The 26,826-nt window shown below is 22.4% G+C and overlaps 10 protein-coding genes across 10 annotated transcripts; 9 read left to right on the top strand and 1 right to left on the bottom strand. All coding sequences in view use genetic code 6, as the record gives it.

Moving 5' to 3' along the window:
- Window positions 1-2,386: 2,386 nt before the first annotated feature.
- On the bottom strand, window positions 2,387-6,493 carry TTHERM_00554600 (condensin complex subunit 2; the record flags this gene model as incomplete). Its single annotated transcript, XM_001009250.2, has 14 exons — window positions 2,387-2,635; window positions 2,942-3,028; window positions 3,178-3,367; window positions 3,778-4,006; window positions 4,276-4,447; window positions 4,522-4,908; window positions 5,007-5,125; window positions 5,186-5,294; window positions 5,360-5,589; window positions 5,647-5,726; window positions 5,779-5,845; window positions 5,920-5,986; window positions 6,081-6,425; window positions 6,491-6,493. The coding sequence occupies 14 exons, from the start codon at window positions 6,491-6,493 to the stop codon at window positions 2,387-2,389; spliced, it is 2,334 nt and encodes a 777-aa protein (XP_001009250.2).
- Window positions 6,494-7,515: 1,022 nt separating this feature from the next.
- On the top strand, window positions 7,516-8,559 carry TTHERM_00554590 (hypothetical protein; the record flags this gene model as incomplete). The annotated part of the gene is made up of 1 exon (XM_001009249.3): window positions 7,516-8,559. The coding sequence occupies one exon, from the start codon at window positions 7,516-7,518 to the stop codon at window positions 8,557-8,559; it is 1,044 nt and encodes a 347-aa protein (XP_001009249.3).
- A 2,478-nt stretch (window positions 8,560-11,037) lies between these two features.
- On the top strand, window positions 11,038-11,288 carry TTHERM_000554589 (transmembrane protein, putative; the record flags this gene model as incomplete). Its single annotated transcript, XM_012795943.1, has 2 exons — window positions 11,038-11,196; window positions 11,244-11,288. The coding sequence occupies 2 exons, from the start codon at window positions 11,038-11,040 to the stop codon at window positions 11,286-11,288; spliced, it is 204 nt and encodes a 67-aa protein (XP_012651397.1).
- Window positions 11,289-11,983: 695 nt separating this feature from the next.
- On the top strand, window positions 11,984-12,761 carry TTHERM_00554580 (hypothetical protein; the record flags this gene model as incomplete). Its single annotated transcript, XM_001009248.1, has 2 exons — window positions 11,984-12,243; window positions 12,584-12,761. The coding sequence occupies 2 exons, from the start codon at window positions 11,984-11,986 to the stop codon at window positions 12,759-12,761; spliced, it is 438 nt and encodes a 145-aa protein (XP_001009248.1).
- Window positions 12,762-13,703: 942 nt separating this feature from the next.
- TTHERM_000554579 (transmembrane protein, putative) lies at window positions 13,704-15,157 on the top strand (the record flags this gene model as incomplete). Its single annotated transcript, XM_012795942.1, has 2 exons — window positions 13,704-14,555; window positions 14,858-15,157. 2 exons carry the CDS (start codon window positions 13,704-13,706, stop codon window positions 15,155-15,157), a joined length of 1,152 nt encoding a protein of 383 aa, XP_012651396.1.
- Window positions 15,158-15,858: 701 nt separating this feature from the next.
- Window positions 15,859-16,023, top strand: TTHERM_00554570 (hypothetical protein; the record flags this gene model as incomplete). Its single annotated transcript, XM_001009247.2, has 1 exon — window positions 15,859-16,023. The coding sequence occupies one exon, from the start codon at window positions 15,859-15,861 to the stop codon at window positions 16,021-16,023; it is 165 nt and encodes a 54-aa protein (XP_001009247.2).
- Window positions 16,024-16,952: 929 nt separating this feature from the next.
- TTHERM_00554560 (hypothetical protein) lies at window positions 16,953-17,385 on the top strand (the record flags this gene model as incomplete). The annotated part of the gene is made up of 2 exons (XM_001009246.1): window positions 16,953-17,125; window positions 17,256-17,385. The coding sequence occupies 2 exons, from the start codon at window positions 16,953-16,955 to the stop codon at window positions 17,383-17,385; spliced, it is 303 nt and encodes a 100-aa protein (XP_001009246.1).
- A 2,445-nt stretch (window positions 17,386-19,830) lies between these two features.
- Window positions 19,831-20,816, top strand: TTHERM_00554550 (hypothetical protein; the record flags this gene model as incomplete). The annotated part of the gene is made up of 4 exons (XM_001009245.1): window positions 19,831-19,877; window positions 20,075-20,268; window positions 20,516-20,659; window positions 20,722-20,816. 4 exons carry the CDS (start codon window positions 19,831-19,833, stop codon window positions 20,814-20,816), a joined length of 480 nt encoding a protein of 159 aa, XP_001009245.1.
- A 1,563-nt stretch (window positions 20,817-22,379) lies between these two features.
- On the top strand, window positions 22,380-24,714 carry TTHERM_00554540 (AMP-binding enzyme family protein; the record flags this gene model as incomplete). The annotated part of the gene is made up of 4 exons (XM_001009244.2): window positions 22,380-23,358; window positions 23,627-24,149; window positions 24,235-24,479; window positions 24,545-24,714. 4 exons carry the CDS (start codon window positions 22,380-22,382, stop codon window positions 24,712-24,714), a joined length of 1,917 nt encoding a protein of 638 aa, XP_001009244.2.
- Window positions 24,715-26,608: 1,894 nt separating this feature from the next.
- TTHERM_000554539 (hypothetical protein) lies at window positions 26,609-26,770 on the top strand (the record flags this gene model as incomplete). Its single annotated transcript, XM_012795941.1, has 1 exon — window positions 26,609-26,770. The coding sequence occupies one exon, from the start codon at window positions 26,609-26,611 to the stop codon at window positions 26,768-26,770; it is 162 nt and encodes a 53-aa protein (XP_012651395.1).
- Between the last annotated feature and the right edge of the window lie 56 nt (window positions 26,771-26,826).

Raw genomic sequence — 26,826 nt, 5'->3', positions numbered from 1 at the left:
TATCCTAAGTTGTTTGTTTGCAATTAATTTTCTTATTTCTTGAAGAAAAAGTGAATTCAATTATTGGGATGATGCTATTTAAAATTATTTTTTTATAATGCCTATCAAGAATAAATAACTAAATGTCAAATGAAGAGTTAATATGCTGAATTAACATGTTTTTTTAAAAAATATAATTATAGAGATTTTCAAAAGAAAAATTAAAGATATAAACACTGCCATTTAATTTAATTGAATTTACAGTTTACAATTAATTATTTCTGCTTCAAGTTAACATCAGAAAAAATACTTAATTGCGAAAAGAATTATAATATTAATTATTTATTAATTACCCCTAAAATAAAAAAATGATATTTTTATTTGATTTTTAATTCTGCATAAGAAAGAACTTCATTTTGAAATAATTTATTTACAAATTATAATTTTGATCAACCAACTTTATGTATTTTATTTCTTTTGTAAAAGTTTAAAGCTAACACTTTTTTCAACCAATTTTCAAAACGTTATTCTCATAAATAATAACTTATTCCATCAAAAATACAACTTACGAAGCCTAATGTCAACTAACTAAATTTATCAAGTATGTGAATTAAATATGCACTTGAATTTTTAATGATATTTTTTTTTAAAACTAAAAATCATTAACTTTCTTTTTACAAATTAATATCTAAAAATAGGGGGTAAGTTTTAAACCAATCTATTAATTGTTACTCATTTTAAAAAGATCAAATTTTAATATAATATCAGGAATTTTTAATTAACAATAGAAGACAGATACCTCGTCGATAATTTGCAAATTAAATTTTTCAATTTAAGATATTTGACAAATTGTTCAAATTAGGTTTACTCTTTTAAAGAATCATAGTATAATAATTACTAGTTGTAACATAAAGTAATTGTTACTGAGATAAAATATTAGTATTTTGAATGATTAATGTGAGATAAAAAAATACTTCCTCAAATCAGAAATATATAAAAATGAGAACAATCAATCTACATACATTAAAAATATTCTGAGTGTTAATTAAAATGAGCTAATTAAATCTAAAAAAATAAAAAATAAACAAATAGAATAAATAAATAGCAAACTTTTTTTATGGATATTTTTTTATTGTGAGTGTTTGTTTGTATTATAGTGGGATATTCAAATATATTTTAGAATAATCGATAATTTATTCAAATTAAAAAAGAAAAGATTGAAACTAATTAATTTTCAGAGTGATTCATTTCAAAACAAGATTTTAATCAATAACTCAAATTTTTGCGCAAGATAAACTTAATGAGGTATTATAAATAAATATATGCAATAAATTCATATTTGTTTAAAATTTAGAGTATAAATTTATTATCGCAAAAAAACAATTACTCAGAAATAATAATAAACAAAAAATCTTTTTTTTTTTAACTTTCTATTCATTTTTTAAGAAAAGCTGTAAAAATCATTTAAATAAAAAATAAAATTTCATTAAAAAATGCTAAAATGTTTTAGTTAAAGCTGTTGGAATAATTTTTTTATATTGGTAAATCATTCTGTAGAATAGTTTAATGATGATTGATTATTTTCAAATTAGAATAAATAGTTAATTCATAAATAATAAAAATTTTAGGTATATTCTATCTATTATCTTTATTCAATCAAATTTCTAATTTATTTTTATATAATTCTACTTCAATACTTCAAAGATAAAATATGTTAATAACAATTTTAATAATTTAAAGTTATAAAAAACTAAAAAATAATTTGTTATCATTTAAATTGATGATAATGATTGAGGTCATACTAAAGATATTTTTATAGAATGTGTGGTAATAAGGATTTGAGTTAATGGATTTTTAATTAAATTGTTATCAGATAAAGATTTGAATTTTAAGATGCTTACAATACTTAAAAATATAATAGAAGACATATTTAGATAATTTAATTAACAAAGTAGGAAAAAAAAATAATGCTTTAATGAAAAATATGTAAAAATGTTTTAAGAATTATTAAGAAATAGGTTATTATTTAGGAAAATGAGGAATAGTTTATTATTAATAAAAAGTAATGTGATTTTTATAACTCTATGACAATATTTTTTTTACTCTAAAACATATAATTAATTAGGTATGAATATATGTATGTATGCATGCAATAATAATTATTTAGTAACACTTTTTGAGTTAATTTATTTAATGGTGTTTCTTCAAATATTTTATATAGTTTTTTCTGTTATTTAGATCGGTTTATTGAAATTTAATATATTATGAGGCACAATTTAAGCAATCTAGGATAAATTTTATGCTAGAAAGAGTTTCTTTTCTTCTTGATATTCTTCTTTGAGGGCCTTTTAATTATTTTAGATTTGCTTTTTCAAATTTAGCGAAAATAAAACTTGCTTTCAAGTTTTCAATTCTAGTCTCTTGATATTTTGAAATCACCTTCTCTCTCAGTTCTCTCGAAACGGAGAGTCTTTTCGTTTGCAAGATGAAGAATTGTAACGAAGCATGTTTAGAGAGAGACTCTGCTACGATTTTGAAGGCCTATCAAGTCAGGGAGTTGATCGTAAACATCACTAAAATGAATTTCTTCTTCCTCAACTTCAACTCTTTTTTGGATGAAAAGAGAGTCGTTTTGGCTCTATCCTGTGGTTGAAGTCTTTATTGATAAATAAATAAATATTCAAATGAATTTTAGCTTGAATATAGCCGAAAATCAATTGATTGTAGGTATGTATGTAAATGTTATCTGAATTAAACAAAATTTTATTTATTTTTATAAAATTGAAAAATCAACTTCAATTAGAATAACAAAGTGAAAATTTGTGGTTAAAAAATAAAATAGCAAATAATTTGGGCTTTTAGATATTTTAATTTATAAATTGGGGAAAGTCAATAAGAAAAAAAAAATAACTAACAAACAAACAAACAAATCAAGTTGGAAAATAATTTCTTGTATTTTTACCATTGGTATCTTTTTTTCCAGCTTGTCCCATAGTTTTGTCTTGAGCTCTTTGATGGGCATTTAGTTCTTTGCCTTAATTGCCTATTTCTTTAATGGATAAGGAAACAAATTATTTTAATGAACAACAATACTTCATTTTTTTTATAAAATGTAAACTCAAATTTGCTTAACTAATTTTGAAAATCAATATACAACAATAAATATGTAACTATAAATGATTAATCAATTTATCTTACTTCTGCAATTTCATTCAGCACTTTTGACATAGTACTGGGAACATGGGTATTTACAGGCAATATTCTGTTATCACCGTTGTAATCGTAGTAGTCAATTGTGTCGTTATTTAGATCATCTTCATCTAATTCACTTCCAAGACGAGAGCGATGGAATATGGTAGCAGGATCTTTAAATCCAAAAGAGCTCAATCTATTTTTTCAATTAAAATATAAAATTATTTGAACTCATAAAAATATCTTTTTCAAAAATTGTTGTGTTGAATTGTTCTGGGTTGGGTTAAGGTGTGTATGCTAGGATATTTTTCTAATAAAGCATCATAAAAATTATATCTTAATTAATGTAAGGAAAGTACCCTGAAAAAAAGAAAAGAAATTTATTAATCTTAATCTAAAGCAACTTGTCAATCATAATAGATTAAAAATTAATTGCAAAAGTAATGCTTTTGAATTATAAAAACAATTGCGAATCTTAGATGAACAAATTATCTAGATACAAATCACAAATAAAAATTAATTAATAATCTCGATACCCCTCAAAATAATTAAGCAAACACAAGCAAATTAAGTTAAGGTACCAAATGACAAAAATGAATTAATTACAATTGCTTAGAGATGTGATAATCTTTTGGGAGCATCCCAATTTCTTAAGAATATGAACTCTTATATTTATCTACATTAATTGGATCGGGATCAACAACTTGATCAAAGTCTTCTTCATTTGAGATGTCGAAGTCAATTTCGCACTCACCCTTTTGTTTTAGCTTTTTTGACCTGAATATGTTAAGCTCTGGGAGTAAGTCCTAAATGCGTATTTTGATGTTTTACTTTTCTTTTTATAAATTGTGAAGTATTAAAAATAAAATCGCTCTTTGATTAAAGTGTTAATGATAAATTCTTTCACAAAATTTCTATGAGTTTTCTTATAAATTCTAATTAAAAACACCTAATCAGGTTCCGATCATATTATTCCTCGTGGAATAGACAAATATTAAAACTTTATTTTTATTTTAAGAAAGACCTGCCCCATAAATTTTTTGATGAATGAGGATAGGAATATCTCTATTTGTTTAATAAAATTAAAATAGAGGTTTGAATTACTTGGTAATTTCCATGCATCAGGTTGCATCCAATTCTTTATGCTTGATCCATTCATATATTCTTTCCCAAATCCAATTGTCTGCAACTTATCTTCTAAATTCAAAAAGTTAAGGGGCTTCATAGACTGTGAGTTCATAGATGTGTTGAGTGTGGCAGCTCCTCCGCCAATTAACTTTTTATTTGAATTATTTATTAATTTATTTATTTAGCATTGTTAAAAGTTAAGAAATTAAAAATATTCTCTACTGCTGTAATTGTATTGTCATGCTCTTCTTCGATTGAATTGAATTTGTCAAGGTTTAATGCATTCTTTTCGTTATATACATCTTCAAGAGGAATATCATCTTACTCTGGAATTATTTAATCGTTGTAGTCGTCGTATCCATGAGGATTGGTGGTTATCAAGTTATGATTAAAGCTGTTTGAAAGATTTGCAGCATTGAATGAAGCAGGATTATCTTATAAGAGTATTTACTCTTTTTCAAGAGGTTCTAAATAATCATCAACCTAATTCAAAATAGCTGCATCAATTTCTTGCATGATTTCTCTCTCACCTTCTTCTATTTCGTTTATAAGCTTATTTTACATTGAAATTTCAGAGTTTGTAGAAATCAAGAAGTTTGTTCTCCTGTTCTGGAAATTATTTTAAAAATAAGTCAAATAAATGCATTTGTATAAAATTAATTTTAAGCAATTTAATCATGTTAATATTTTGAAATAATTTATTTTACTTCTCTTATTCTTGACACATCAAAGATCTGCTTTGAATTATTTCTCATGTCTAGAGCCAAATTAGTCATTTCGGGACAAAGCTAGCACTTAAAGATACTCTCATAATTTGTTGGTTTACCTAGATAAAAAAAATTCAGAATAAATACATAGCGATTATTTGCTTATTAGTTTTATTTACCACTATTTAAACTTGCTATTTCACCATAAGTTGCTTTTTTTTGCTTTCTTCTCTTCCAAAGTTGCTACTGCTTAGATGAGTCAAGCAAAATTGAGACATCAGAATCTATCTATTTTAAAGATTATTTCATTGTTATTCATTTTTCTTATAATTTGAAATTTTAATAATAAATACTCCTATAGCATTCATAAGAAGTCCTTTAGCTCCTGAGTCATCAAATTTTGCAGAGGTTTTTTGAAATAGAGGATCAATGTCGAATTCTAAATCGTATTTGGTGGCATTGATATTCGCTAAGTTCTTTTCTAAAGTGCTCTCACCTCCTTTGAATTTCTTCTTTTGCAATTTCTTTTCTATTTCTTCATCTTTTTCAAGTGGGTCTTCTAAATCATTTGCTTTATTAGCATCTATATAATATATATTATTATAGAATCAACTATATAATGTATAAATAACTTAACTACCTTTTATGTCTTAAACCTCTGAGCGATTAAGGCCTCCTCTTATTTTATAAGTGTCACTATGCAAACTGTCTACACGATATCTTTTGTTTGTATTTAAATATTATTAAAATTAAAATCCGTTAATTAGCATACCCATAAATCCTTGCACCTGCATCAAGAGTGCTTGAGAGCTTCTTCCAAGCAAAATCTGTATTTATGTCTTTTTTAACAAAAATTATATTAAAAATATGTGTTTTAGAAGAAGTATTTCTTCCTCATAAAAACAATGCTTACTTTTAAAATCAGAGAGATCTAAAACATTTACAACAGGGACTTCAAATGCATTTTTTGAGTTGATTTTCTTTAATGATAATAAGATTTTTGATGAATGACAAGAAAAAAAACAAAGCTAACAAAAAATTCTAAAATTTGAATTTATAAGAAATATGTATTACGTTTTTTAACAAAAGGCCTACAATTATGTCGCTGATTTTATCTTAATTAGAGTTTTTAGCCAATTTTGCATCTTCAATGTTGTATTCCTCTTCTATTTCCTCATCTTCTTCCCTATCATATAAATTCTACCTTCTTTATATTATTTCTTTTGATGTTTCTTTCTTGGATTGCTATTGCAGCTTCAAGGAATCTAACCCTTCTTCCTAATTGGTTTCTAAGTCCAGCGAAACTTCCTTCTTTTTTTTAGCTATTTTTTTGCTTGCTCCTAAAAACTTTTCCCTCGAGTTAGGGGCATTTTGTGAATTTTAGGATGAATTCACTTGCTTCTCGCTTAAAGGTTTACCCTATAGTTTTTAGAAAATAAAAGGTCCTATTTGTTTTGAATATCATTTAAAATAAATAAACCTACCATAGATAATAGCACTTATGTGTGTGTGACTAATAACTTTTATATTTAATTCTATACACTAAATTATATAATAGCTTTTTTGTATGCAATTTTAAAATAAATGGATTAATTAATTAATTGCCTTTAATTAAAGATTCTATCAAAATTTTTAAAATTGAAAATATTGCTTTAAATGAATTAAAACTTGTTTGTTATTTTGATTTTTTTGTTTTTTGCGGGTTTTATTATTCAAAAACAAACAAACAAATAACAATTTTTTTTATTAAAATCAATTCAATTAGCTAGCAAGATTCACTCTTCATTGATTAATTTATGCATAAAACACATCAAATAATTTTTCAAAGTATCAAACAAATACATTTATTTTTTTTGAAAAAATAATTTTAGAAGAAAAAAAATCTAAATCAATAAGTAAGTCAATAATACAATGAATAATAAAAATTTTTTTATATTTGTAAGAAAAAGTAATAAAAATAATAATGAATTCATAAGTTCTCATAATTAAATGAATGAATCATTATTTATGAATATAAAATGTCAATTTCTCGTTGAATTATAAGTCTGAAAAGTATTGAGCAAACATTTTTTTTGAAATATACTTTTTTAAGCAAATAATTTTTTACAAATTAATTTATTTTTTGAGTTGCTTGCCTTTTTGAATAAATCTCTCGTATAATATTTAATATTGTTTATTTTATATTTGCTGATGCGATTGATAGATAGATAGATAAATAGATAAATACAACAACAATGACTAAATTAGGTACCTGATCATAAAATTTGATGAAATTACCCTACCCGTCTCAATTTAAAAAACAAGAAATCAAAATCTTAAATTGAGATTAATAAAAATAGCTTGCTTTGTGGTCTGTCTATTGGTAGATGATTTATAAAATACATATATACTATACATATACATATATATATAAATATATATTTATTAAGAAGGCATAACCACATTTTAATAATAAATTAATTAAATAAAAAAGAATATAAAAAAAGAAAGATAAAAATTAGCTAAAAGAATGAAAATTTCATCTATTATTTTAGTTGCCCTCATCTGCGGAGTTACTTTCGCAGCTGACACTCCAACCTGCTCTGGATATCTCAGCAATACTTGTAATACTACCAACTGTTAATTCACACCTGACACTAACGGAGTTAGTTTTTGTACTTCTAAATGCTTTGGATTTACTGCTTAAGATGATTGCTAAAACAGTGCCTCTAATTGCTCCTACTAAGCTTCTAAATGTCTTCCCAAGGCTACTGATTGTGAATTATATAACAAAGATAAAGCAACATGCACCAATCATAATAATGCATGTTAGTTTTCTGTTACTAAATGCACACCAAATGACGATTTAACAAATAAATGTAAAGCCTTTACCAACTATGCTACCTGTTCTGCTCCCAACACTAACTGCTTATTTAATGCTACCGGAGCTATATCCTGTGTTGCAAAAACTGATTTATAATGCGATAACGTATGCGCTAATCCTAACGGTAATTGCTCATTTGGAACTTGTTCAAATCCTAACACTTGTAATACTCTCGCAGAAGCAGATTGTAAAGGAACTTGTTCATGGAACGCAGCAAACAAAGCTTGCGAAGATGCATGTGCTTCATAAACTGATGCTGTAAAGTGTAATGCTTTAGGATGCAAAAATGTGTGTAATAATACAGCTCAAACAACCTGTTAAGATCTTAAAACTGATGCACTTTGTGTTGCTAATACTAATTGCGTTTCTTAAACTCAAGGTACATGTGGAGCAAATTAAGATGCTTGTAATATTGCTAATTGCGATTTAAATAACTGTGATTCAACTGGTGAATGCTCAGCTTCTGAATGCCCTGGTGATGCTAATAATTGTGGTCCTAATTGTTTCTAACTTCCTGCTACATGTGTACCCAAAAGTGCAACTTAATGCCTTAATTCTATCAAGGATGCAAGCAACTGTGAAAGTTAAGGATGTGTTTTTAGTTAGGTTGGTACTTGCTCTACTAAATCAAGCAATTCTGTTATCATTATCTTCTCTTTACTCTCTAGCTTAATTGCTTTAATGTTCTGATTTACATAAAATCCTAAATATAAAAAAATATAATTTTAAAAGATAATTATATGTATTTTATTATATATGATGGTCTTTATTATCTATCTTGTTTTTTTATTCTTAAAATAAATAAATAATGAAGGATTCTTAATTAGATTTTGCAATTTATTATTTAACAATTTAATATTTGGTTTCTAGCTTTATTTTCTTTTTTTGAACTAAGCGAAATAAGATGCTATTAATAATTTAAAATCTAACAGATTTTTTTATTTAATTCTAATTTCTACTACTTAAAAACTTATAGATTTACTTTTTTAATTCTAATTTCTAAAATTCCCTTTTATGGAAACAGTTTCTTCTTTTAAGACAAAGTATATTTAAATATTTATTAATTTTCTTTGTTATTTGTTCAAAAATATATTTTTTTAACATTTTAATAATTTATTTTTTTAATTATTAAACGCACTATTTTAAAATAAAATATTTTTTAAATAAAATTTAATTAATTCATTTTTTTAATTTAATTTATTTTAAAAATATAACTTTTTTAATTTTAATTTTGCAAATAAATATTTCCTCTATTGTAAATTAAAAATGAATATTATTAGTAAACCATCATTTTTATAAATTATTACTTATTCATTTTTATTGGTTATTTTAATTATTTTACCAATACTTTTACTCCCAAAATTCATATTCTTATTTTTGAAAGTATTTAACAAAAAATATTTCCAATTAAACATTTTCGAAAAGCTTAAACTATTTTTTTAATTAATTAATTTTTGTGGCTAAAATTAATTCATTGAAATAAATTTACTATTTTTATCATAATAAAATTATTTTTAACCCATAAAATAAATTAAATTTACTATTTTAGTTACATCTTAATCATTTATTTAAAAAAATTACCATACTAAGATGGATGTGATTGTTTAAAAATTATCTTTTGAATTTCTAATTCTATTAAATAACTAAAAAAAAATTTAAGAAATTCAAACTTTTTTCCAAAAGTAGTTAGTTAGGCAATACTTTTAAATGATTTTATTTATTACAGCTACTTGTTTTTAAGGATATAGATTAAAATAGGTGCTTAAAACAAAGAAAAATATTATCCATAAAATTTTAATTTAGCAAAAATGTTTTAAATTATAAATTTGTAATTCCATATTTTTAAAATAATTAAATAAAATTTAAAAAATAAATAAATTTACAAATATAAAAAAAATAAAGCAATTGATGCAAATAAATAAATTTTTTATAAACAAATATTCATCTTTTTGAAAAATAGCTCTCAAAACATATTTGATAAGCAATACTAAAAGAATATTTATAGAGAGTTATTCTTTTAAAAGAATAAAAAAACGATATTATATTTTAATGAATTAAAAATTGATTTTGAATTCATTTAATATATAAATTTGTTGAAGACATAAAATTAAGTTTTTTTATAAAATTTAATTAAAAAACTAGAAAATAAGAAATAAAAAATTTTTAAAAATTCATAAGAGAACTAACTAACTAAACTAATCTTACTTTTTTTCAAGAAAATTTTAGAAAAATTTCATCAAAATAAAATGAATATTCTAAACTTTAAATTTATTCTAGAAATTAATGTTGATTTATTAAAAAGATTTAGTGTTTAAATATTATAAAATTTATCATAAATTTTATTATTTTATTTTTTGCATAGATTAAATTATGAAATTATAAACAATAAAGGAACTTTACTCTCATAATGATCAGTTATTTTATGATTATTGTAGAAATCGCATTAATTTTTTAATAACCAAAATTTATAAAGCAATATCAATCTTAATATCTTGAAAATAAGAAGGAATAAAGACAAAATTCTTTCAAAGAGATTTTTACTATATGATAAGATGAATTTTAAATGTATAAAAATTCAACCAATCAAATAGCATTAATTGATTATTTCAATCCACTTTTAAAATAAGTTAAAAATTATAATCAAAAAAAAATTAAATTCTTTAAACCCTAATATAATTTCTTTTAGAACTAAATGATAGTTATTAAAATAAATTGACATGTTTTCATCATCCTTTTTTTTAAATTAGGTGAGAATAAGTAAATTAAAAAAGGAACTTTTGCAAGATTTATCATTTATATTGAGCATTTTCCTTGTCATATATCCTTACTTTGTTTACCTAACATTTTAAAATAAAAAAAATAGAATCACCATAAATATAGATCATAAAACTTTATTGCTAATGCCTTATTCAGCTAGATTTGAGAGTAATATTGTTAGCTTTCGGTTTCAATGATGAGATAACAAAGATTTATATATCCTGTAGACATAGGAAAATAAAAAAATATATAGTGCATTAGGCTTATCCAAATTATAAAAGAGAGCCCAGCATTTCTTTTATGAAGCGAGAATTGATGTAATTTATTGTACAAATCCTCTAATTGTTTGATATTATTGTACTAATTATACTTAAGTATCCAACTATACTTTTGAACATAGTCCTAAAGATAATGTATAAAGTTAAATATTTCTCTTGGCATATGGTTGTTTGTATTTAAATCAAACTAAATCAAAAATTCCTAATAACTGCGCTAGCTAAAAAGATATTAGGTAACTTTACGCTTAATATTATTATCTTAGTAATACAAATTAACTTCATAGAAGATAAAGTAAAATTACATAAATAATTTCATGTATTCATACTCACCTGATTAAGCTTTTTGGAATAAATTTGTAGGTCAAACATAAACTACTTGAGTGAAAAATGGTCTTTTAGTTTAATCTTAATAATATTTTTCTTCTCTATTATCCGATGACTAAATTAATTAATTTAAGTTATAATGAAGTGAGGCTCTAATTCCTCATGATGTTGGTTGTACCCTATTGAAAAGTTCTGATTAATAAAATATTTAATTTAAATTCAATATCTAATTTATCCATAAAATATTAGCCTACGTAAACAGAACGCTTGCTCTTATAATGATATTAGGATTCTTTAGGATACTTTGGTAGAGGTATTACTTAGAGAATAATATAGCAAGAGTTTTTCCTTCTATTTTTTGTAGAATAAATAATAGGAAGGACACTTATGAGAAAATAATGGAAATTAATTAGATATTTTAGAATAAGGATAGAATACACGTTGAGATAAATAAATTATTGCTAATTGCAGATTTTTTTTTTTGTAATAGAGAGATAAATAGTGATGGGTTACACCTATAACTATTTATCTTTCTAATAGAAATTAATATAATATTAAATAAATTTATATAATAGTATTTTATATATTTATATGTAATTTGTATTTGATTAATAATAATTTAAATAAATTTTAAATTTAAATTTAAATTAATTTTTTTAAATTTAAAAGTAAACAAATAAATAAATATAAAATAATATAAAATAATACAAAATTTAAAAATAATTTAATTTATTTATTTTTTAATTTATTTTAACATGTAGCTTCTCAGCTACAGAAAAAATTTGCTGCAAATAGCAATAAAAAAAGAAATTGGAGAAATTCATGAAGAATCGAATAATGTAAAATTAATAACAATTCCTTCTTTTATGGTGAAATAAAAATAAATATCAAGCAATAATCACTCATAAAATTTGTAAAATTTAAAAAATTATATGAGAAGAGAATATAGATAAGATAGAGTAAACGAATTTAATGAGCCAGCTGTAAGATTTAATACTAATTAGACTGACAGAGAGTGATTATAATTAATACTTAGCAAAAGGGAAGATTGAATAATCTAATGCTAAATTAAACAAATAAGAAATTAACCAATATTTTAAAAAGAAGATGGAAGTCATTATTAATTCTAAAGTTTACAAAAATAAATACACAGAAAATCATATTAGGAACAAAGCAAAATTTAAATGACATCTATCTCATAAATAAATTTTGAATTAAATTAATTAATAGTTTAACAATAATAAAAGTAATAAATCATTAGAATTAATTAATTAGGTATATAAAAAGAAAGAAAATAAAATGTACAAGAAGAGTTTGATATATCTATGAAACAGTGAATTGAATAGAACTTTTAGATATTTTACAGCTGTATCAAGACATCATATTCCTGAAAAAGGTGGTTATGATCTTGATCAGCAAAAATTAGTTAGCCTCTATTTACCTTGTAGGTTGATCACTTACTTTTTATGCAAGGAGATTTGCTATAAAATCTTTAATGCCTCCACTTTAATAAATTTAGAAAAAGTAAAATGAGGAAATTACTTTGAAAAATAAGTCACCATATCATTATAGTAAGAACTTAAGGCAAAAAAAATCCTTTTAAAAATTCTTATATTAGAGCATAAAAATTACTTAATTGAGTGATGGAGATTATAGGATATATTCAGTTATTAGGAATCTAATTAATTGATAACTAAAATCCTCAAAAATCAATAAAAATTATTTATTTTGTATTTAAAAATTGATTTAGTTTTCTTAATTCAGTCAGTTTGTTTTATTTTAAATCATTTCTTTAACTAAAAATCAAGTTTTTTAATTAATGTGTGATAATTGATTGATTAGAATAAATAGTTATTTATTTTTCCATAAAATTAATTATTCTATCACTGAAATTTTAGAAATAAAAATAAAGTTGTGCTCATTGAAATAATAAATAAAAGCTAGAATTCAAAATAAGACAACCAAAATCTTTAATGCAATGATAAACAAAAATTGATTATTAATTAATTAATTACGTATCATTTTAATAAACTGAATTAATTCTTGAAGTCTTCTCTATTCACAAATTAATTTAACTAAATGCTTTGCAATTTTATGTTATTAAGCGTATTATCAAATAAAAAACAGTACTGTAAAATAAATAAGAGGTTTTATTTGTTATCTTTATTTTTCATATTTAGAACTTACATAATAAATGATTGAAATTGAATATTTTTTTATTTAAAAATAAATTAAAAATATGTTTAGAAACAAAAAGATAAACATATTTTTGTTGTGAATGTTTTAATTATTGTCATAAACATATTAAATTTAAAATCACAAGTTTAAAAATAATGAAAAATTTTATTTAGATTAATTTAAAATATTGTTTTAATCATAAAAAACAACTCTTTAGTAGCACAAATTTATATAAACCTAAAAAATAATAATTATTAAAAAACTTTTAATTGAGAAAGTAAAACAAAATAAATAGTGATGAGTATTAAAAAATATGATATGTTTTCCTCCTATTTTTTTTTTAATTTGGGGAATTAGTAAAATAAAAAAGGAACATTTATTGGAGCACTACTGACTATTGCTGTTATAGCTTCTGCCTTAACTTACTTTGTTTATCTTACGATTTAATATTTTGATAATTAGATTGATCCAAAATATAAATCCTAAAATTTCATAACTGAAGATCTAGTAGAAGTAAACTTAACTAACGATTTAGTAGGATTTAGATTTGAATACGATGTCAATAAGAATGTATTAGATTTAGAAGCCTAATAAAACAAAACGTATGTGGTTTTCAAAGCTTTTTTTAATTACTAAAATAGCACATTTGCTAGCATGACTCCTATTGATATAGTAAATTGCACTAATCCATAACTTGAAGGTTATTTATGCATAGATTTTTCAAAAGTTTCCAATTTTACGCTAAATATCAACACAAAAAATAACTATAAGACAGCTTTATACGTTTTAACTTATGGTTGCTTAGATATTAATGGCTTCTAAAAGACATCTCCTTCAAACTGCGCTAATTAGGATGAAATTAATAATATTGTTAATGGTGAGAAGGCTAGTTTACGTACAAAACTACTTAGTGCTTAATTTAACACAACTTCAAAATAAAAATAATCAAGCTATAGAAATAACTATATGTACACCTCAGCAGATTAAGCTATTGAGGTTTCCTATAAATTGCAAAAGCAAATTACGAAAGTTAGGAAGGTTTTTTAATACAATCAACAAGTATTTATGAATCTCCTTTTCAATATGAATAAGTTTATTCAACTAGTCTTAGGAATTCGTCTGCAATATAAGGAGGAATACTCCCATATGGTAAGTTTGTTATCTCTATGGATGAAATGGTTTATCAAATCACTGTTCAATATCCTACTTTTCCAGAAATAATGGCTTTGGTAAATAGTGCGCTTGCTCTTCTGATGACATCAGGATACATTGGTAGATATATTGCTCAAAAATTCATAAAATAAGAATTTTTTTTACTTTTCCTTTAGAATATGTATCAAGATACATATGAATAAATTATGCAAATCAATAATTTATTTTAAAAAAATGATGCAATATACTTTGAAAAGAGATTTCATAAAAAAAATATTAATGAAGAATTTTAAGTTTAGGATAATTAGTAGAAAATAGCTATTCCTTACTTCAGAGCTAATAATAATTCTATGTCTTAAAAATTTTCTACTATTATTGCTAACGAAAATGATTGTTAAAGTTAAATTAGTCCAAAAAGAGAAACTGAATAACAAAATTTATAAACAGAATAAGAAAAAATAGAATAGACGATTACAATTACTAATTAACATGAAAAAAGTGACTTTTTTGATAAATAAATGGTTTATGCAGAAATATAATTAGGTAGACGTTTCTTAAAGTCCATTCTTAAAAACAGCTTTACCAAAATAAAAGTTTGATTCTTTTGAGGAAATATCATTCTAAAAGGGATATTAACATATAATAAATAAATAAAGTAAAAGGGGTGAAAAAGAAAAGAAAATAAGATTGACTATTGGATAAAGAAAATCATAAAATTGTTTAAACTTGAAATCTGATTAAATTCAAAAAATTAGTTAATCTGATGGTCTGTAACTAAAAAAGGAGGTGATGGAAAAGTTAGATAACAAACAAATCAATTCATATTTCACAAAAAAATTAGAGTTAATTTAAAATTAAAAAGTGGGCAAAAACATTCAAAATAAAATTTTTGGAAAAAGGTATGTTTTTTACTTATTATACATTTTTGTATTTTAAAGAAATTTAAATAAATAAACATCCATCTATTTTATTTATCGTAATAGATTGTGGAAGAAGAAGTAGGAATAGGGTTATCAGTAATTAAATGAATCTTCAAAGAACTTAATTGAATCCTAGGTTGAGAAAAGCTTAGATATATTGTAATTGTATAGAGATATTATCTTTTTGAAGAAAGCAGTAATGGTTATATTGAGCAAAGATCAATTAGCTACATTATAACTTGTTGATTGTTCTCCATACTTTTTAAGTAAAGAAATTAATTAGGAAACAAAAGACCATTCTTAGATATGTATTAATTACTTAATTATTTATCTATAATTTTGATATTAAACAAACAAAAATATTTGGTAAAAAAGATCAAATGAGAAAAAGAAACTATTTTGAGGAATAGTTTGCTATATCATTGTCATAAGACCTATAGAAAAAGTACATCGCTAAATTCCTAGAAAAATGTTAAAATAGCAGTGACTTAAGCGAAATCGACTGTAGAATTCTATCATCTGTTATTAGAAATAAAGTCGACTGATTAATTAATTAGTGTTTGAAAGATCAAATTTTAATAAAAATTTTAATTTTACAAAGTTTATTTAAAAAAATTATTAGTTAATCAATTTATTAATGATTTCATTAATTTATTTTGATGGTTTTATTTTTGTTTATTTGTGTTATATTTTGATTTTTAATTATCCACTATGAAAATTATTTTTTTTAATGAGCAAAACAAGTTTCATTTTTATATAGGAGTTGGTCAATTAATGTTGATATTGAACTGATTAAATTGTTGTTTTTGTATGTAATTTTAATATTCTTACATTTATTATTAAATAGGCAAATTTATTTATTTATAATTAAATAGATTGCTTGAAAAAGAAACAAAAAGTTTTCTTTTTACGTACTTGCTAATAATATTTATCTTATTAATGTTAATTTTTATTTACAATCATTTTGGAGAAATGGGAAATTTAAGGATGAGGTAGGGTTAAAATAAATGGACCTCTACCAGCTTTTATTTCTAAACGCATCACTTTTAAAAAATATTATGATTTAATAAGTAAAAACTTTTTTCAAGGAACTAACTTATCACCTTTTTCTAGTAAATAATTAGAAGGAAAAAAGCCAAACAAACAATATTAAATAGAAGAATAATGATTTTAAAACTTAAATTAATTAATTTCAAAATAAATTTAAATAAAAGAAAAATTGATAAAAAATGAATTCATTCATTCATTATTAAAATTAAAATTAGTAATAAAATAAATAAATTTTCATAAAACAATAATTAATAACTAACTAACTAACTAACTAACTAACTAACTAACTAACTAACTAACTAACGAACTACACATTATTTAATTCTTATCAGTAAATTTATTTACCTAGATAAAAGCTTTTTAAGAAGAGAATAAGTAATGTTTATGATAATAGCTTTTATTAAACACCTTTTTATTTAAAAATATGCTTAATAAAGTAATAGACTAATTGGTATTAAAATATAAGCGCAATAAAGTTGTAGAGCAGAATGATAAATAGTTTTTGGCTTAACAAGAAATCTAAAATAAAAATAATGTATTAATTAAAAATCCTATTAATCAAATAGAGCAGCAAGATGAATAAATTTTGAAATAGCAGTAAATAAAAGAAATTCAGTTTAAAGAGATTTAAAAAAATAATAAATTGTTATTAAATGAATTGATAAAAAGTACTATTGATTTCAAGTATATGTTTAAAAATTTAAAGTAAAATTAATTTTTATATTAGTCCTTAAAGCAATATTCAAGAAAAACTTGTAAAACCAATCGAAAATCAAGATGTTTTACTGAAACAAAATGAATATTAAAAACCTAAATTAAACAGTTAAGAATTATTCTACCACAATTAATTAAAATGACAGATTTGAGAATAAATGTGACTATATGATTTTAACTAAATGTATTATAATATGATAGATTTGAAAAATATGTAATAGTTTGAACCTAAAATATCTGAAAGCTAAAGCGGGAAATAGAAGGGAATATTTATCTGAATAAAAATGAATGTTAAAATGACAATTTATTCCATTAAGAAGTAACAGATGATAAAAACTGATTTTAATATTTTTATTTTTTCACATCAAAGTGATATCAGAAATGAAAAAATTGAAATGAAAGAACAGGTAGGTGTATTATTCTGAGTATGTTGATCATTTCAGAATTAATTAATTACCATGATGAGAATGGAAAGCCAAATATCTGAAAAGGAGATTTAATGAAACTTATAAAGATTTTGTATTAAGGGGGGTTTAGGAAATAGCATAAAAATTTAATAACAAAAAATAAAAGGATAAATTAATGAGTTGTCCTATTGTTTTCTTTTATTTTTGTAATAGATTAACATATATATATAGATACTAAGGATTATGAAACTATTGATAGACAATTTTAAAATAATTACTCAAACTTGTTAATACTTAGTTAGTCTGGATTATCAATTTTTTGTTAAGGGTTTAATTAGAATAGAAAAAAAAACGAACAAAAAAAAAGTTATATGAACCAAAACAGACAAGTACTTTTTCTAATTAATTTTTTTATATTATTTTATAAATAGAGGAATCATTGTCTAATACTTCTAATGCAAGATTAAGCTAATTTTAATAATATGTTTTTTAATGTAGGTCATTTAAAAATTATTTAATTTTTTTTTTAATTAAATTAAAAATGTGTGAAATGTAGCTATTCAAGTAAAATGCCTGGGAGACAAAAAATTGGCATGTTAGGCTTCATTTTTTTATATTATAGATAATTATTTTTAATGATATTTAGTAGAAAAAGTACATAAACAGATAACATATTATCCAAAAATTATTTTTTAAAATTATAATGTTAAAAAAACTACATATTAATTCTCCAAAAATGTTTGAGATAAAATTTCTATAGAAATAATTTTTAAAATAATCAAATAAAATTAAATAAAAAAATAAATAAATTAAAATTTTTTTTAAATTAAAAAGAAGTAAAGCAATCGATGACAATAAATACTTATTTATTTATTTTTATAAGCAAATTATTGTTCTTTTTTAAAAAAATAGATAATAAAGATAAATATAATAATTAATAATAAAATGAAATTTATTTTTTAATAGAATAAAAATATGAGATTATGTTTTAATGATTTAAAAAAGATTTTAAATTCATTTAAAATATAACTTATTTAATAGATAAAATTAACTTCTTTTATAAAATTATTTTCGAAAACTCTGCTTACGGAATCTTAAATTTCAAAATAGATAAGAATACTAACTAATCTTACTTTTTTTAAGTAGCGTCTTAAAAAAATTTCATCTAAATAAAATCAATATTTTAAATTGAAAATTCATTTTTGAAAATTAGTTATTATAAATATTAAAAAGGTTTAAATATTAAATAAACTATATGATTTTATTTTCTTAACTAACTAAATTATGAAATTTTTAACAATTTAGGAATCTTTACTCCCTTATTCCTCAAATAATTTTATGATTATTGCTGCAATTAATCACATCAAACTTAGTAATAACCAAAATTTATCATAATATTTTAAAAATTAAAAAAAATAAGCAGGAATGAATGATCACAAAATTCTTACTAAAAGATGGTAAAATTCGCAAAGATTCAACAATCAAATAGAATCAATTCATTATTTCAATTCGCTTTTTAAAATAAAGAAAAATAATTCAAAAATTATAATCATCAAAAAAATTAAAATTAGTAAATCCAAATTTAATTTCTTTTAAAAATAAATGAGAGTTACTAAAATGAACATATTCTGATTATCCTTTGTTTTTGACTTGGGTGAGAATAAATAAATTAAAGAGGATTATTTACAGGATTTATTTTGATATTGAGCATTTTCCTTGTCATATTTTCTTACTTGTTTACTTAAAATTGTAATGTACAGCTAATCGAATGTACCCTAAATATAGATCACAAACCTTTGTGACTCACTGATCTTCTTAATCAGCTATATTTGAGAAGTAATATTGTTGGTTTCAGGTTTTAATACTTAGCTATCAAAGATATATTTAACCTAGATGGATTAGAAAATAATAAAAAATTATTTTTTATTAGGTTAACTATCTAAATTATAAAAGCCCAACATTTTCTATAATTAAAAGAATTGATATAGTTAATTACATAAGTCTTCTTTTGGAAGGATAATGTTGTATTGATTATCCTTAAGTATCAAACTATACAATTGAAAATAGTACTAAAGATAATGTCTAAAGTTAAATCTTTCTCTTGGCTAATCGTTGTTTGGATCTTGATCATTCTAAAACAACAACTCTTATAACTGCGCCAGCTAAAAAGATATTGATGATATGGACAATGGTGACTAGGCTGCTTTACTCATAAATTTATTACTTTAGTAATACAAAAACTTCATAAAATATAGAGCAAACTTATAGAAATAATTTTTAAGCATCCTTTCTCAGAATAAGCTCATAGAACTTAATTCAAAAATAAACCATTTATGTGAAAAATGGTTGTTTAATTTATTCTGAATAATCTTTTTCTTCTCTATTATCCTATGAATAAATGAATTAATTCAAGTTTCTAATGAAGTGAGGCTCTAAATCCTAATGGTGTTGGACCCTATTATAAATTCTCAATTGACTAAAATGAAGTATACTATTAAATCTAAATTTAATATCCTACTTATCTTGAAATAAATATTAGCCTTGGTAAAAAGCATGCTTGCTCATATAATCACATTAGGATACTTTGGTAGAAGTATTTATTGCCTATAAAATAATAAAGTAAGAATTTTTCCTTTTATTATTGTAAATTATGTACTAAGATACTTAAGAGTAAATAATACAAATCAATTAGATATTTCAGAAGAAAGAAGGAATATACTTTGAGAAATAAAATTTGAGAAGATAATGTAGAATCAAATAATGCGTAATTAAAAACAATTCCCCTTTTTTTAAAGAGAAATCAAATGTTATATCTTACAATCAATCATTGATAAAATTTGTAAAATTTTAAAAATCATTTGAAAAGTTAAAATATGTAATATAAAATATAATGAACCAGCTGAATGTATTAAGATTATTGGTACTACTTAGATATGTGTTGATGATAATTATTATTTAGCAACAGGGAAAATTGAATAATCAAATTTAATCGAAAATGAAAGATTCACAAGTCAAAAATCAACATTTCCATCAATTTAAAACTCACCAAATACTTTTCAATCAACGTTGCAGAAAAGTTAACTTAATTCAAAAGCAAAACCACTGAAAATCAATCAGATTATAAAGAAGAATAACATTTGATTTTGATTAAACTAAATTTAAATTGAAAAATTAGCCAACTATCATCAATTATCGAAAGTTAATTACCTGATAAAGAAAAGGTTTTGCAAATTTTAAAAAAAGTGAAGAAAAATTAAACAAAAATTTAGATATCATGAATGAGTAATTTCAAAGTTTCTAAAAATAAATATATAGAAACAAAGAAAATTTAATGGTCAATATTTCTTATTAATTCTGAATTAAATTAATAAACAAATTCAAGATAATAAAAATAATAATTGATTTACATAAATTTATTAGATTCTGGAAAAGGAAGGAAAATAAAAATGAACAAGAGTTTGATATATACGTGAAACAGTTAATTGATTCCCATGTTGAAAAGAGCATAGCTATCTTACAGCTGTACCAAGATTTTATATTTCTGAAAAAGAAGAGATGGTTTTCCTTAGCTAAGATTAGTTAGCTAGTAGGTAGTTCACCTTATTTTTAGGAAAGGAAATTAGTAATAAAAACCTTAATTCTTTAATTTTTTTCAGGATGCTAATAATTTATAGTAAATTATGTTCTAACTATAAATTTAGAAGAAGCAATTAGAAAAAGTTGCTTTGAAAAATAATTCACCATATTATTATCCAAGAACTTAAATCAAAATACATAGAAAAGTAGACAAAAGAATTTTGATTAGGTGATGCTGATTATAGATTAGGAATCAAATTAATTAAATTAATTGAAAACTAAAATCCTCAAAGATAAGCAAACAAATATTATTTATTTATTTATTTTGTATTTTAAAATTTATGTTTGTTTTCTTAATTCGATCGATCTATCAATTTGTTTTTTAAATGATTTCTTAAAGTAAAAGTCAAAAAGAATTTTTTTAAATTCAATATGATTATTGATTAATAAAATAAATAGTAGATCATTTTTATATATATATTAATTAATTAATGAAGAATTGATTAAATGGGGATATTAACTTTACACCAACACCTGTTTTTTTAATTTCAAAAGTTATATTTCCCAAAAACCCCACCAAGTTATTTTCTCATATCAATATGTAAGCAAACAATCACTGAAATTTTAGAAATAAAATCTAATTATGTTTATTTAAATAACAAGGCTGACAGTAAATTCAAAATAAAACTATCTCAATCTTTAACGCAAAAATAACATAAATTTGATTATTAATAAATTTAGTATTATTTAAATAAATTTAATTAATTCATGTAGTATGTAAGTATGTACTTACCTACGTATATATGTATATCTTTTATATTCACAGATTATGTTTATTAAATGTTCTCCAATTTTACGTTATTATAAATTAGTGCTTTGTCTTAATGAGAAATTATATTTGCTTATTGTTTTAAAAAGATTGTTTAGAAATAAATAGATAAAATATTATTTTTACTTTTACTAATATTGAGAAACTTATTAAAATTTGTAGCTTATTAGATAATTTAAAAAATAATGATATATTTTACTTAGATGAATTTAGCATGATTGATTTAATTGTTGAAAACTCCTAATTTAGTAGCACAAATTTCTATAAAAATAAATAAAAAAAAAACTTTTAATTAGAAAAAATAAAAAAAAACAAACAAAAAGAGATGAGTTTTACAAAAATTGATATGTTTTCTTCCTCTTTTTTTTTTAATTTGGGAAATTCTCAGCAAATTAAAAAAGGAACGCTTATTGGAACTCTGTTGAGTATTGCTGTTATATCTTCTGTCTCTACTTACTTTGTTTATCTTACAGTCTAATATTTTAATAACAAGATTGATCCAAAATATAAATCGTAAAACTTTATAACTGAAGATCTAGTAGAAGTAGACTTAACAAGGGATTTAGTCGGTTTTAGATTTGAATATGATGTTAATATGAATATTTTAGACTTAGAAGCATAACAAAACAAAAAGTATGTGGTTTTCAAAGCTTTTTTTAATTACTAAAATAACACATTTGCTAGCATGACTCCTATAGACGTAGTAAATTGCACTAATCCATAACTTGAAGGTTATTTATGCATAGACTTTACAAAGGTTTCCAATTTTACGCTAAATGTGAATACGAAATAAAACTATAAAACGGCTATTTATGTTTTAACTTATGGTTGCTTAGATATTGATGGTATCAAAAAGACATCTGATCCTAATTGCGCTACCTAAGATTAGATTGATAAAATTGTTAATGGCCAAAGAGCTAGTGTGCGTACAAAACTACTTAGTGCTCAGTTTAACACAACTTCAAGATAAAAATAAACAAGTTATAGAAATAACTACATGTACACCGCAGCGCTGTAAGAAATTTATGTTTAATATAAATTGCAAAAACAAATTACAACAGTTTAGTAAGGCTTTTTAATTCAATCAACAAGCACTTATGAATCTCCTTTTCAATATGAATAAATTTGTGCAACTAATCTTAGAAATTCATCTACAAAATAAGGAGGAATACTACCATATTGCAAGTTCGTTATCTCAATGGATGAAATTTTTTATCAAATCACTGTTCAATATCCAACTTATCCAGAAATCATGGCTTTGGTAAATAGTGCGCTAGCTCTTTTGATGACATTAGGATACTTAGGTAGATATTTAGCTCAAAAATTCATAAAATAGGAATTTTTCTTACTTTTCCTGTAGAATATGTATCAAGACACCTATGAATAAATTATGCAAATTAATAATTTATTCTAAAAAAACGATGCAATTTACTTTTAAAAGAGATCTTTTAAAAAGAGTGTTAATGAAGAATTTTAAATTTAGTAGTATTCGCCGAAGATAAACGTTCCTTTCTTCAGAGAGAGCTAAAAATAATACTTTGACTAAAAAATTCTCATCTATTATTTCTAAAGAAAATGTTTTTTAAAGTTAAATTAGCCCAAAAAAAGAACTTTAGTAACATAATTTATAAACTGAATAAGATAAAATAGAATAAATGAATACAATTACGAATTAAAATGAAAAAAGCACCTTTTTAGATAAATAAATGGTTGAAATGCAGAAATCTAATTAGATCGACACTCCTTAAAGCCCGTGTTCACCTGCTTTATTAGCTTCGCCATAATAAAATTTTGACTCTATAGATGAAAGCTCATACTAACTCGCATATTAACAGCTAATGAACAATTTAAGTAAAAGCGGTGAAAATGAAAAGAAAATAAGGTTAACTATTGGATAGAGAAAATAGTAAAAATGTTAAAATTTGAAAACTGACTAAGTCCAAAAAATTAGTTAATCTGACAGCTCATAATTAAAATAAGAGGTAATTGAAAAGTTAGATTACAAAGAAATAAATTCATATTTCATAAAAAAATTAGAGATAATTTAAAACTAAAAAGTGAGCAAAAACATTCAAGATATAATTTTTGGAAAAAGGTATGTTTTTTACTTATAAGTTTTTAATATTCTATGTATCTAAACAAATTTAATTAATCATCTACCCATTTTATTATCATCATAGATTGTGGAAGAAAAAGGAGGAAAAGAATCGCCAGCAGTTAGATGAATCTTCTAAGAACTTGATTAAATCCTAGGTTGAATAAAGCTTAGATATTTTGTAATTGTATCGAGATATTATCTTTTTGAAGAAAGCCGTGATGGTCATATTGAGCAAAGATCAATTAGCGACACTGCAACTAGTTGGTTGTTCACCATACTTTTTAAGTAAAGAAATCAATTCGTAAACGAAAGACCTTTCTCAGTCATGTATTAATTGATTAATTATTTATAATTTCTATATTAAAAAAACAAAAATATTTGGATAAAAAAAGACCAAATGAGAAAAAGAAACTATTTTGAGGAACAGTTTGCGATATCTTTGTCATAAGATCTCTAGAAGAAGTACATCGCTAAATTCCTAGAAAAATGTTAAAACAATAGTGATTTAAGCGAAATCGATTGTAGAATTCTATCATCTGTTATTAGAAATAAAGTTGACTGATTAATTAATTAGTGTTTGAAAGATCAAATTTTAATAAAAATTTTATTTCAACAAAGTTCAGTTAAGAAGATAGTTAGTTATTAAATGTGATATGAATAATTTATCTTCATGGTTATTTTATGTTTATTTGTAGTAAATATTGATTTCAAATAATCTTTTTATTTTTAAATGTCTCTATGAAAATTAATTTTTTAATCATTAAAAAAAATTTCATTTTAATAAGTATCCATTGATTTATTGATTTTGATGTTTAATTCATTAAATTTTTGTTTGTTTTTATAAGTAATTCATAAAAATTTTCTTATAATTTTTATTAAAATAGCCAAATTAATTATTTTTAACAAAATAGCTTTACAAGAAAAGAAAATACTTTCTAATTGCTTGTTAATAAACTTAATATTTATTAATAATTAGAAGGATTTTTATAAATGACTAAATTAAAATTTAAAATAAATTTAAAAATGATATTAAAATTTTTGAAATAATTATTTTATATTGCAAAGAAAGAAAAAAAATTATATGTTATATTATTGAATTTGAATGTAATATATATCTTGCTTTTTTTTCATAAATTTTACATTGTTTTTGCTGAGAAATCTTAAAATTTACAAAGAAATTAAAATAATAGTTCATTAAAGATTTATTATTAGAAATACGGGCTTATTAATCTAAATATTTTTGATCCTAATATTAAATATTTCTATTTCGTTTTTTTTTACAAAGAATTTAAGTCATGGTATAGATTATTACATTCTAAGTATCAACAACTAAGTGAATCTTTAAAAATTAAATGCATATGTAAATCCTTAAATTTAACATAATTAACATTCCGCAAACACACATACTTAATTATCAACTAAAAGGACATAATTAAGCAAATGCCCTGAGGTATTAAGGTGACTAGATCTTCGAAAATTTCTATTTTTGTTTGCATGTTTATATATTTTTCTCTATAAATAAGGTAGTAGAATAATAAGATATTAAATTTATCTTCTTTAATTGACTAATTAAAATTCAATTGATAATACACCATATCTTTATTGTTAATATACAGAAAATTTTGCTTTTTGTGTTTCTACTACTTTTGGTAACGATGTGGGATTCTACAATTGCTAAACATATTATTTTAATAATTGTGATGAGTTACTTTTAGTAAATTTGCAAAATTCTATTCCTAAAATATTAAAAGCAGAAATAATTATAAGTGAATGAATGCCAAATCTATCCTTTACTTTACTGAGGATGATCCTTAGCATAATATAAGTTAGAAACTTAAAAAAAAACTAAATAAGCAAAAATTAGCAAAGTTTTTATTTTATGACTTTATGTATTAAAACAGTAGGTTAATCAATGAGTTATAACATATAATTCCCTAATTTTCTTTTGGTTGGTTTGAAAGTGCTATTTTTGAAGTTGATCAGAAAATTTTTTATTTTTTCTGATACTTTCAAAAAATAGAAAGAAAGACAAATCTAATGCTCAAAATTTCTTTTATTTAAATTGAGCAGTCTAAATTAATGTTCTATGTTAGTTAGTTAGTTATGTTAGTGATGTGAATCAAGAAAAAGGAAAAAGTGAAAAAATTCACAACATTTAGGTAAAAAATTATGTTTTTTATTCATTTTTCAAATCATTTAAAAATAATTAACCTAAAAACTTCTAAATAGGGTGGAAAATTAATTATAATGATAAAAAAAATAAAAAAATTTAAAAAAACATTTTATTGAAAAAGTAGACAGACAGATATATTTATTTTAATAAAATTACATTATATGAAAATATTTTTTGTTTGATATACATATAGCCAATAATATTAAACAATTTTTTAAAACGAATTACATAGTTATTTAAATTATCCAGCAAGTTCCCCTAACTTAAATGTTATTGAATACATATGGGCTTATATGAAACGCTATTTAATTCATTAAAACTCAACAATTAAAAAAATAATCAATTAATTAGTATAAAAGCTGATTTTGGAAACACTACACAGTAACTTCTCGTTGCAGGAAACGAATTGAAAAATGTCGAAAGGTAAAATTTTGAATCATATTGATATAGTAAATTGCACTAATCCATAATTTGAAGGTTATTTTTTTGTTGATCTTTCAA

The sequence above is a fragment of the Tetrahymena thermophila genome, assembly GCF_000189635.1.
Source record: "Tetrahymena thermophila SB210 genomic scaffold scf_8254786, whole genome shotgun sequence".
Classification (NCBI taxonomy): domain Eukaryota; phylum Ciliophora; class Oligohymenophorea; order Hymenostomatida; family Tetrahymenidae; genus Tetrahymena; species Tetrahymena thermophila.
This window is presented reverse-complemented; position numbering and strand designations above follow the sequence as displayed.